At 35.5% G+C, this 11,826-nt stretch overlaps 1 protein-coding gene across 4 annotated transcripts in view; it reads right to left on the bottom strand.

The window, feature by feature from the left end:
* Positions 1-1,068: 1,068 nt before the first annotated feature.
* Positions 1,069-11,826, bottom strand: part of TMX3 (thioredoxin related transmembrane protein 3) — a 28,567-nt gene continuing 17,809 nt past the window's right edge. Inside the window, exons 12-16 of one of the 4 annotated variants that reach the window (XM_066328420.1) lie at positions 11,586-11,639; positions 11,214-11,270; positions 7,695-7,824; positions 5,468-5,536; positions 1,069-4,084 (exon numbers count right to left, since the gene is read on the bottom strand). In XM_066328420.1, coding sequence (XP_066184517.1) covers positions 3,818-4,084; positions 5,468-5,536; positions 7,695-7,824; positions 11,214-11,270; positions 11,586-11,639 — 577 coding nt within the window. In that variant the 3' untranslated portion in view covers positions 1,069-3,817. Of the gene's footprint in view, positions 4,085-5,467; positions 5,537-7,694; positions 7,825-9,567; positions 10,765-11,213; positions 11,271-11,585; positions 11,640-11,826 lie in introns of those variants that run through there. The other 3 variants (XM_066328430.1, XM_066328446.1, XM_066328437.1) reach the window with 3 other exon arrangements.

The raw sequence follows: 11,826 nt of genomic DNA, 5'->3' as shown, positions 1-11,826 counted from the left end.
GGAAGTTTGCTAGCAACAGGAGAGTTCACATCAGCTGCTAAATGGTGCTTTAAGTCAGTAAACTGTATACAGGATAGTCACAGTAATCCTCTAATATAGTTAAAATTTCAGAAATCAGAGAATTGTTTCAGGAATATGTACACTGCCTAGGCAGCTTAGGAAAACCTCTTAGGAGCCCAACAAAGCATGCAGCACAATACTGTCAAAATTGTCTTTGCTGGTTCCAGCAATGTCAGGTGCCGCAGCTCGGTGTGATTCAATCTGTTAGAGACGTGCTCAGTGATGAGAACAAAACTGCAGAAAGTGGCTTTGCTCCCTGAGAAGATTTGAGAGCCAGTACCAGTCTGTCACAGGATAATACAGCCTGAAACATCTGCAGTCTCAGGAGATTTCAACAGCTTAAGGGAAATGCACTCTGGTTGTGCACCCTTTTCACTGACTTAAATTTTGGCTGTCAACAGAACAATTCTCCACCCTCCCACTCCTCCAAATACAACTGCTTCACCAAACATATGGACAAAGGAGGAACAAGGTAAATTAGTTCTGGACCAAAAGCTGAACCTTTTACTAAGTAATTCATGAGAATTAACCACTTTTGTGCCATCTTCATCATATCAGATGTCTGAGAGTGCCATCCTCCTGTCCTTTAAGCAGTGAGCACCACACTGTGGACAAGAGCTGTTAAAACAGCCCAGGTAAACAATGAAGCAGCATGAGACTGTGCACGTCCAAGTGCCAAGACTGCTCAAGTGCTTCCAGAAGGAAATGTAAGCCAGGACAGGCTGACTCAGGTTCCCTTTTCGACAGAAACTCCTGTAGGTCTGCTATTTTAAAATCTCTTTTTTGGAAATTCACTTGTGTTATACTGCTAAAGTGCTCACTAAATCACAGACAAGCAAATATAAACTCTTCTTGAGACTATTTACAAAATCCTGCAGAATACCAGCTGCATTTCTGCACTGCATGACTGGGGGCCTAAACTACACTTACAACAAACATCTCAGGAACCAGTTACACAAAATGCAACATTTAAGCTTGACACTGTAAATTAATCCAAAGGAAACAAGCTCTTTTGAATCCTTTTTATTACAGAAAAATGAAAGGCTTACACTTGACTTAAAAAAAAAGCAGCATTATTTCATGAATCCAAAGTTATTACAGTGTAGTTGCTTTAAGAAACCTCTAGAGACTGAAGAAATAAAATGCCTCTCCTCAGACAGCATTCTAGCTTACTTGAGTGACCCCAGCAAACACCTTAATTTCCCAACACTTCTGACACCCAGTATATGACCTGTCCCCCTTTCTTCTGCCCAGGACTTGTTCAGTGTAGCTGGGGGAAGGACTTGATGAAAACAGCAGTACATTTCAAGTCTAATTTTCAACAGTTCAGTACACATCTGATGGATATTAGAGTTCAGAAGTGACCCACATACAGGCTTTCCTCCTAACTCCAGCTATTAAGTGCTACAGTCTGAACAGATCCCTATGTGATCCACTTCTTTCACAGTATTTATCATTATTCAGGTCCACATCTCAAAATATTTCCCAGCAAGTCAACTGGCTACTACTGAGTATAAATACAAACAAAACCAGCCACAAATAAAGAAGGCTCCATGTTGAAACAGTTCTTAGCAGTGCAGCAGAACTCAGGATTTTTTTTTTTCTTTTCATTACACTCCGGAGAAGGAACAGCACCATTTCAGTGACCACTTCAGGTTTTTTTTTATTAAGTCAAAAGCTGCAGGTTTCCAGCCTGAGCCAACATTAAATACACAACTGATCTGTACTGAAATCCTAAGAAAAGAGACAAACAAAACATACTACTGCCTTAACAGTTCTACATTTTGACTATCAGCACTGAGTTGTGCAGAAGTCCAAAGAAATGTACAGGTTTTTCGTTCAGTGATTTTTAAAATTTTTTTCAAAAATCAACTCAGGTGCTCAATACCATTAAAAAATACCCCTTTCTAAATACATTTTAAGCACCTATTCCTCATGTATATGCTAAACCTACATCTCTCAAAGGTTCTACCAAAAAAATAAAACATCAACAAAAAGCAAGAAAACTCAAGTCACTATGTACACCTGGCTATAATGACAAAAATGAAAAAAAGGCAATTCATAGAAAGAAAACAGAGAGGAAAAAAAGGAAAAAAACCCACTGTATCAGATACCTGCTACTCATTTCATTCTATCTCATTTATAATCTCTCCTCCAAAAAGGAAAAGGTTTGTATTCATAATCAGACATGGAATTTCCCCAAAATAAATTTCTAATCTCTTTACATGTTGTTTATACTGTTTAATAACCAAAATCTTTTAAGTCAGAGATGTACTTAAGGTATAGCAACCTGAAGCCAGCTGTTACCAAGCTACTGGAACAGACGAAACAAGTTTCTTTCCCACAGGGAAAAAGGATGCAATACATTTTCCCTGGTTATGATTCTACAGCGTCATCAAATTTACCCCAACATAGAACTTCTCTATTTAAGCTTACTCATGGTTACTATTTAAAATTCCTTAATTTAGTGCTATAGCATAGCAATTTCCTACATGATCAAGCTTCCTTACAAGGAGGACATAATAATTTGTATTATATAGCCCTAAAAAAAAAAAAAAAAAAAAAAAAAAAAAAAAAAAAAAAAGAGGAAAAACCCCAGCATGAATAGTTTGAGTAAGAGCAATATAAGATTTGTTTTTGTGGTACTTTTCATGACATTGATGCCAAAGGCTGCTTTATAGCTTGTTGTTGGAGAGTTTTAGCCCTGGACACAAATTAGTCCTTTTCACAGTCACAGGTTTGTATTAAAAGTGGCTTTTAAGATGAAACAGGTAACAAAAATGCTTTATACTGATCAACCTCTATCAGCGTTAATATTAAGCTCCATTAACTCCTCCTTCAGAGTAGGTAACAGTCCTAAACAGAACTATCTCAAAGGTATATAACAATCTCAAGTAAACACTGTAAAATAAATACAAACCATTCAAAAAGCTTGTCATTAGAGACTTATACAGAGTCAGAAGGAGTTCATATTGATGTCTTCCTTTATCAAGCTGTGCTGCAGATTTAGAAAACTTACAGATCTTTTGCATTCTAAGTGTGCAGGCACTCACAGAAAGTAATCAACAGGCAATCATGTTGTAAAAGGTTTTTAACATAATTTTCCAATATTTTTAGCTGCTAAATCACTAATAAACACTTAACTTAGCATATAATTCCCACATCCTAGCAAACATTCTTAAGTGCTAATAATGATATTATTACATGGTAGAATGGTCCTCCAATTCCCAAAAATTTACATTTCATTTGAGGAAATAGAAAAGTTTGCTGTTTGTTTTTCTTTTCCCATAACAATGTGCAACAGGTAGAACATGTGACTTCTTAGAAAACTTGTAAGTTGTCTTCAGCTATCAGCTAAAAACACTTTACAGCTCTCTTAACCCTTCCTTGTTTTCAGGTTTAATTTTATATGATTGAGTGCATAGCTGGGCTATATTAGTAGCAGTTCATCACATGGAGTAAGGTCAAGTAACATTATCTCTGTTCTGGAAATGAACAATTCAAAACTCTTACAAAATGGTGTAGAACTGTACCTGAAAATTTCTTTAGTTTAAATTGCTCTTTGTTAATCTCCTAAAGACAATTAAGAGAACATCCATTTTTTTTCTGTCAATTTCTGAGAAAGTGTGAATACATGCAAGTCAAAACTACCATTATGCAGATAAAAGGGTCTTCTTTCATGAAGATAATCAATAAATGACAACTGCCAATAAATAAGTCTATTTGGAAATTTTAGAGAATTCCCTTGCTAAACAAGTTAGTCTTTTTTCTTTTCCATAATGTCTTTCTGTTTAAGCTCTCCATCTGAAAGTTCTGTGTATATTCCATTCTTTTCCTCCTCTTGTTCTTCCTCACTGCCTTCGTCTGTGAGCTCCCGATCACCACTTTCCTTCTTAGCTCCCTCATGCTCAAACACCTCTCCCTCTGTATCAGCTGTGCAGATGCCGTAACACATGATGCTGATGACCCCCAAGGGTAACCCAAAGAGAAAGCATCCCAGCAGTGGTGAACTCTTGAACACAGACTGTTGAAATAGAAAGTAAAAACCACTTTCAGTGAATATATAAAGTTACTGCATTACTTCTCTTACCACTCTGTGTATTTATTCAAGAAACATCCAAAATGAAAATCAGTATTTTTTAGAGGGATCACAGAATCAACTACGTTGGAAAAGACTTTCAGATCATCAAGCCCAACCTATGACATAACACCACCAAAAAGAACACAGCACTAAGTGCCACATCCAGTCTTTTATTAAACAGCTCCAGGGACGGTGAATCCCCCATCACCTCCCTGGGCAGTCCATTCCAATGCCCAATCACCTTTTCCATCAACAACCTCTTCCTAATGTCCAACCTAAACCTTCCCTGGCACAACTTAAGCCTGCCTTCTTGTCCTAATGGATGTGTTATTTTGGTTTTTCTGCTTGTTTGGTTTGGGGTTTGGGCTTCATTGTTGTTGATGCTTTGTGGGTTTTTTTTTTATAAGGTTCGTTTGTTTGCTTTCTTCTGCAAAAATGGCAAGGAGACCTCAACTTCAACAATTACTACTACAAGTTCATAAAAAATGACGCAGAATTTCAAATATTACAATATTGTATTGGAATAGTTAATGTTTATATGCCAACTGCATACCCTATGCATTCTTTGAAGCTTTAGAAACAATTGTTCTAAGAGCGTTAAAAAACACTTTGAAGAAAAAAAGTTTCACTTCTTACTCGTGTCTTGTTCTCAAAAATTCATCTGCAGAAAAATTCTAGAGAGCTTCCTGTTGAGGAGTAACTTAAGGGCACAGGAAGAAGGATTAATGGTTTCAGAAACTAGTGGCTAAATATTGTGCTTTCATAGAAGTTTGGAAGCTGCTCATTTAGAAACAAACGAGTTTTAACTTAAATTCACAGCACAGGTTTATTTGCTTGAGTAGGACAAGTGAGGAAATGGATTTGTGTACATCTTCCCAACAAAATTTTCTTAAGCATAATTAACTTATGAGAAAGATGATAAAAATGTTTGCTTTAAAACCACACAAAGAGTAGTATCCCCTTATGCTTTAAGTAATTAAACAAAAAATGTCACATTCCTCAGAAAAGTGAAGTGGTACCAGTTTCAGGAAAGGATGTCTAAAGGTTCAAGGAAAAGATCTTGAATTTTCTCTATTCTATTCCTTAAAATATATGTCAGGCATACAAAAGAGCAGAAAAAAATGAAGAAACTAAGACGCTGAATATTTATTCACACATACTATTAAAAAACGTAACCAAGAAGTTCATTTGGCTTAAACCTATACATATGCCTATAATATATACACAATATGAAACAACTCATATAAAAATATTTTTAAATCCCCTGAAAATATTTGTATCCTGACTGCAAGGGCATCACCTAATTCAATGAAAAATAAAACTTACCACTATAGTAGACTTGGCATCATAGATGATTCTCTTGATTCGTTGCAGAAGTCCATCACCACCCTGTGCCTGAAATTTCAAATGGAACCATGTCAAAACTGCTGACACTTTTCAGTTATGATTCCAAAAGTTCATTCTTCAGACCTTGCAATCTTAAGTCCCTTTAGAAGGAAATGAAAAGTAATTATTCTTACATCTCATGATGCCCAGACACTCCAGTTTGCCAAGCCTGGGCAAAGATTAATCAGTAGTCTCATGAAAAAGTCTCTCAAAATTGTTTTAAACAATCAGTACCAATTTGGACAACGGGCTGACACTCTCTCTCTTACCACAAAGAAACACTAACAAAACCTAGCAACTGTCCCAATGTAACAATAGTAAAACTGCAGAGCTCTTCCGAACTTTCCTGCAGCTGTTGAATATCCACTTACGGATTATGACAGCAAAATCTAAGAACTAAACAAAGAGAAGAAATAAAGGTGTAACAAATAAAACTTGTGTCAAGCAATGACAGACTATACCTACACTGCCCCCTAATTAAGCAGTGTTTGAAACAACTACATGAATCAGAAGGCAGTCAGTCTGTCTGCTGAACAGAACCAGTTTTCACTTTCCTTGAGTAGCCAGAGAAAACCTCCTATTTGGAAGTCAGCTCATCAGCACATGATCTGACCAAAACCCCTCAAACAGCAAAAAAAGTGCACAGAGATGAGACAGACTCAGAAAAAGTTACCTATAGAGTCTTACAGAATAACAATAAAGTCCAGAAGAATAACCCAACACTTCCCAAGGAAGAGAAGGGGGAATGCCAGACTTCTCATAATTTTCTCTGTGGTTCAGAAAGTCTGCATCCTATTAGTTTACCAGCATACTTTGAAGACTCTCATTCCTCAACAGCTGCACAATTTCTTGGGCAGAGAATGCGGTCAAAGTAGTGCCATTTTATGTCTACAGACACTTTAAATATAGACAGCTTAAATGAAAAAAGAATCGCCTGTATTTTTGTAATGTACAGAGATGTGAATTTAATCACTCTAGCTGAGATACTGCAAACAAAAGATAGAAAGACCTAAATGACACTATGGCAACAAACACGAGGCATTACAAATGATTTTTCTCCAAGTAAAAAAAACCAACAAAACAGACAGAAACCAATTACATTTGTTGTTTCAACCAGAAAGATACATACAAATAGAGTCTAATAGATGTTGATAACTCAGTGCACTTAAAAACTATTCAGAAAGCAAGAACTCAAGAACAAAGAACCACTAAGTAATAGCAATAGCCCTCACACTGCAACTAAAAGCATGGCCAGTAAAGTCCTGAACAGCACAAAAATCCACCTATATCACGTTCTACATCAACCAGTCAGATTAAATAAACCCAAGCATCCCATATGACAAATCCCTTCTGCAGTATTTGCCATTACCAGCCAATGACCTAAAACTGTTGGTGTAACGCAAAGTAGGATTCAGCTAGCACAGCAAGCACTCAATATACAGTCACTTGGGGCTTAAACCAAAAGCAGGCTTCTCCCAGCAGACAGCCAAATTTTTAGCTATCAGCTCCCCTTCCTGGCAAAGCCTTCTTTCCCCAGAAGCACAAATCAAAGTTCTGCTCCATGACTTCTTTCCTCATTCACACAACATAGCTTTCTGTCCAATTCCACTGAGGGAATAAATATTCAAAAAATTATCAAAGTAATCAATTCCAATTGGTTTATTAACTTTGTTGCTTTAACAAAAGACAGCTCTTCTTTAGTTTTAGAGCAGAGAGGAGTAAGCTTGTGTCTATTTCTAAAATTCAAGAAGTTCATTGTTTTTTTAAGTTGTAATTCCTCCAGCTATTTGATTTATTAATTTTCCACACAAAAGAAAGAGTGCAGTTGAATTATGCACTATAATTCAAAATTTTAAACAAATGCATTTAATTCAAACCAGGAGATGAATACAAATCTCTCCATTTACAATGCACCAGAAAAAGGAATATCAAAAGAAGCCAGCTGACATTATGCTATAAACAAAAGAAAGCTTGCTTTGTACAACACGCAACAGCATGACTCCAGAATTTACAATCACATATTCAGTGACAGCACCCAAGACAGAAAGACAGGACAGGAATATTAAGCACACACATAACTATCAGAGTAACCGATTTTTTTTCCTTACTTTAGCATCTAAGGAAATAAACATTAATCAATGTATTCCAAGCCACTGTGAAGACTTACTTCAGCTGTACCATCCAGGATATTGTTAATAAACTGCACCATGTCTTCTGTGCTCTCAATGTGCCTATCTGGTAGAAAATACTGCTGATTGGAGGTATTCAATACAACAATAGTAGGGATTGTCAGGTCACTGGAAACACAAAGCAGACAGTTTATATATCTAAAGAACTACTACATAAAATATTCCAATTCGAGTAATCCCTACATCATTTCAAAAGGTCATTTCATGTGTGTGTGTTCTTTATAATAATTCTTTAAAAACAAGAAAGTAAGAGAAAAGAGGGAATATACTAGGCATGGTATGGTATAGACATGAATGGTATGGGCACATTTCTAATTAACATTCTTTTCCTTCACATCTGTGTCAGTGACACTGTTGAAGCTTACAGCATTTTACATTCCCAAAGCAACTGCAAATCAGCAACTATTACCAAAAAGTAAGAGATCACAAATAGCAGCCTTGTATACAAAATGTATTAAGTTTTTAAGTTCACAAAGGCAGAAGTGTAACTCAAAAATTTAAGCCCACACAACCACTGTCTAACTGATCACCTTTATCAATCAATCTCTGCTGGTCAAGTCAAAAGAATAAACCATGCCAAGCAGAGCTTTTCTTCAGCTCTTCTAGATATGGCTTATGAGGAACTGAGTTTTTAAAGACTTATTACTCATGTGCATGTGCATTACATCATAATTGGAAAGAAAAAAGAAAAAAATGTTAGAAATTATCTCTGGACACAAAGCAGTTTAATCTTCTGTTCGTTGTAGCACTAAATTCAAAACAAGATCAGGTTTAAGAAATTATAATATTGCAAAAGTACACTATTCGGAAAGAAAGATTTAAATACATTAAACATGTTTAAAATCTTTTGTAGTCTTTATCAGCTTTCTACAATTCTGTCAGTAATGAATTCAAGTACTTCCTTCACAGCAGAAGCAATGCAAACCTTGTTTTTCTATGTTTTCACCCTTGTCTAATAGTGACATCCATGTAAGTTTGCAATTCATGTAAAATTGATGATAGCCTCAGTCTTATCTGAGGCCATCAATTCATAGTAAATTATGTAATGAAAATACTGGTTCTTTATTCAAGATGCTCATTTTTCCTTGGTGTCACTGAAATTATCCTAAATTTCCTTTTACATTTTAGGTAGGGTTTTTGGTTTTGATTTTAATCCAAATGCAAATCTAAAAATGAAAAAGCTTAATACTTATATATGACAATTATCTGAACTTTTAGAGAACTAAATACTCTAAGATTTAAGGTGCAGACTCTTCTCCCAGTACTGAAGCTGAAAGCATGGTGGCACCTCAGAAAATGTAAGGGCAGTTACAGGGATAACAAAATAATGCCATCCTTTAACTGGAATTTTAAAAAAACCCAACCAATTAAAACAACTTTGTACACTGAGGAAACCTGAAACGTAAGAGTCACTAAATATAACATTTTCCCATTTTCTTTTCTTGCTAGGGACAAAGAAGAAATCTAAGTAAAAGGCATTCAAACCAAGTCAGGTGTTTCTGTAAGTGTCTGTTAACAAGTTACCAATTTCTGCCAAAATACTTCCTCCCAGCCAAAACAGAACTAATCAATAATTTTATTGATTAGATGTAATTTTTCTGTTGCATTTAACAGTCTGGTAACTGATATTCTTGGAGTTGGTTGTAGAGCAGCTGACAGGCAACCTCCATATACCTCCCCTTTATGCTACACGAAATTTCACAAAAGCACATTTAATGTGTTACTTCCAAGAGCAGAGGAGAGAGAATTCTACATACTCTCATAGCTGACATTGATCTTATATACCTTAAGTTATAAAAAGCTATATTTTTGCTTTTGGTAAAATATTGAAAAGCATATTTAGGTAAAATTACATATTTTTATTAAAATACACAATATTCTGATTTCTTCTTTCATACATATTTCTAAATGCACCATTTCTAATCTAACAAAAACATGTTCATACACTGCTGAAAAGGCAGAAGAATTGTAATGCCTACTAATGGAGTTACAGCCAAGTTCATAAATGTACTTTTGTTAAGGTTTAATTCTCTCCCCAGAAATCATACAACATTTTGCCCTTTGTAAAGAAAACAGAATTTGCTCCTATGTGCATCTAGCACAGTAAAAAAGTGTTTTGTGATAAATTTCTCATCATTCAGATTTTTTCTATTTCCACTTGCTGCCATCTGGTGACAAACTGAGGCAGTTGCAATACTTTTTTTTTAAATTCAAATGATTCATGTAGCCACATGAAGAGCTGAACATAATTTGCTGCATTCTTTTGCAAATTCGTACTTAAGCTTGAAAGGTATACGCTGGGTTTAGAAAACAGTTAAAAACCAGTACTTGACCCAGAACTCTCCATATCCTACTAATAACGAAATCAGGCATTTTGCTGATTTGGTTAAACAACCCAGCTGAACAAACCCTGCCACTAGGTCACAACCACTCCAAGTGGCACCTCTGTGTCTTTCCCTTCATTTCCTTCCTCCCAGGCATCTTATCTCCCTCCCCTACTTCTCTGCATGTTCATGCTGGCACTCAGCAGAGTAGATGGGAATGACATTGTTGAATCAGCAAAATAATTTCCCTGCTTGCCCAGACAAAAAACCAAACACTTTTCTGACAGATAAACAGGATGAAACAGCAGACAGACATAATAGCCTGCACAGGAGAAGCAATTAATCAAGCGAGGAAGGTCTCACTTTTGGCAATTATAAAGCACTAGCTCAATCAAATCACATAATTTCAATGGAGAGACAGTTGTTTTTAAATCAGTTGTTAATCTACAGACATTCTAGAAAAATACAGACCTTGTGCTTTTGGGTCCACATGAAGCTCCTAGAATCTTTAGGGTCATGAACACATGCTTAATTAATGTTTTGATCTCTGAGAAATGGATTTGGAAAACATACAGAATTATATAATACTGACTCCTGGTTTTTCTTTCTTTCAGGTTTTCCTTTCCTTTCTTTCTTTCTTTTTCCGTTCTTTCTTCCTTCTTTCTTTCTCCAAAGGCCAGAGGAGAAGTACTAGTTAACTACAAATGCCAAGCAACTCAACTCTCTAATTATGCATTTTTTAGAAAATTATCATAGTTAAGCATCTTGTTAAACCACTTGTATATTTCAGAATATACCATGTACATATCTAGTGCAGACAGCATCTTCCATGCATTCTGTGCTTCTCTGCAGAAGTGCATCTCTATTCATGTCTTAAAAATACATCACAAATGAAAGCCTCACAATTCTAACAGTAAGTAACTTAAAGTAGACCTAAAAGATAAGCTTTGTCAATCAGCATTATCAGTAAGTCAAACATCTAACCTTAAATTATACAATTACATAGTTTAATTTAACAAATAATTGATACTATAGTACAGGCTGAATTCAGATGACAGTGATTTTTTTCTAAAGTCATGAAAGCCAAGAATTTTTTGTAAGATTATTTTCAATTAAATACACTTGGTAACAAACACGAGAGAAGAAAGAGTATTCAAACAAGAATTTACTTACTCCATTAGTAAACTATTAATGTAATCATTTCCATCCATATGGCCAAACTGGAAATCCCTGTTAGACAAGTGGTTAAAAATAAAATGATGAAAAAGATAACACAATAGTGGGTTTCAGCAAAAGCTCTTACTTGAATATTTTTTGTATAACTGAAAATGAGAGTACACACTCAGCAATGCAATTCAAAAAAAGTGATGATTAGAATATATGATACACAGTCAGTTAATGAAATGGTCCTATTAAATATCAGAATAAAAATACAAAAGCAGGCACTGTAACATTTTTCCCTTAGGAAAAAAAAAAAGTGACTGCTGTCTTAGAAACGTTAATGCAGAAGTCCAATTAAAACATCAGAGTACCATGTGTGCCTACCTGTGAAAGTGATCCCGATAATCTCTGGCAACTTCCTGAATAATAGACTTTAACCTGGAATGAAAAAGATTGGCATTGATAATCCAGGATAAACTCTTTCTAAATACAAGCAATAAGCATTGAGATTTCCCCAGTAAGAAGCAATTCATACCTCCTCAGCAAAAAGGACTAACATCTTGCTCATCTTGCTTAACTCCTAAAGGTTGAAAATAGCATACACAGTACTTGAACAGTATTTTTC

Source organism: Sylvia atricapilla, chromosome 1 (assembly GCF_009819655.1).
Source record: "Sylvia atricapilla isolate bSylAtr1 chromosome 1, bSylAtr1.pri, whole genome shotgun sequence".
Taxonomy (NCBI): Eukaryota; Metazoa; Chordata; class Aves; order Passeriformes; family Sylviidae; genus Sylvia; species Sylvia atricapilla.
The sequence above is the reverse complement of the archived record's forward strand: the minus strand, read 5'-3'. Positions and strand labels throughout refer to the sequence as shown.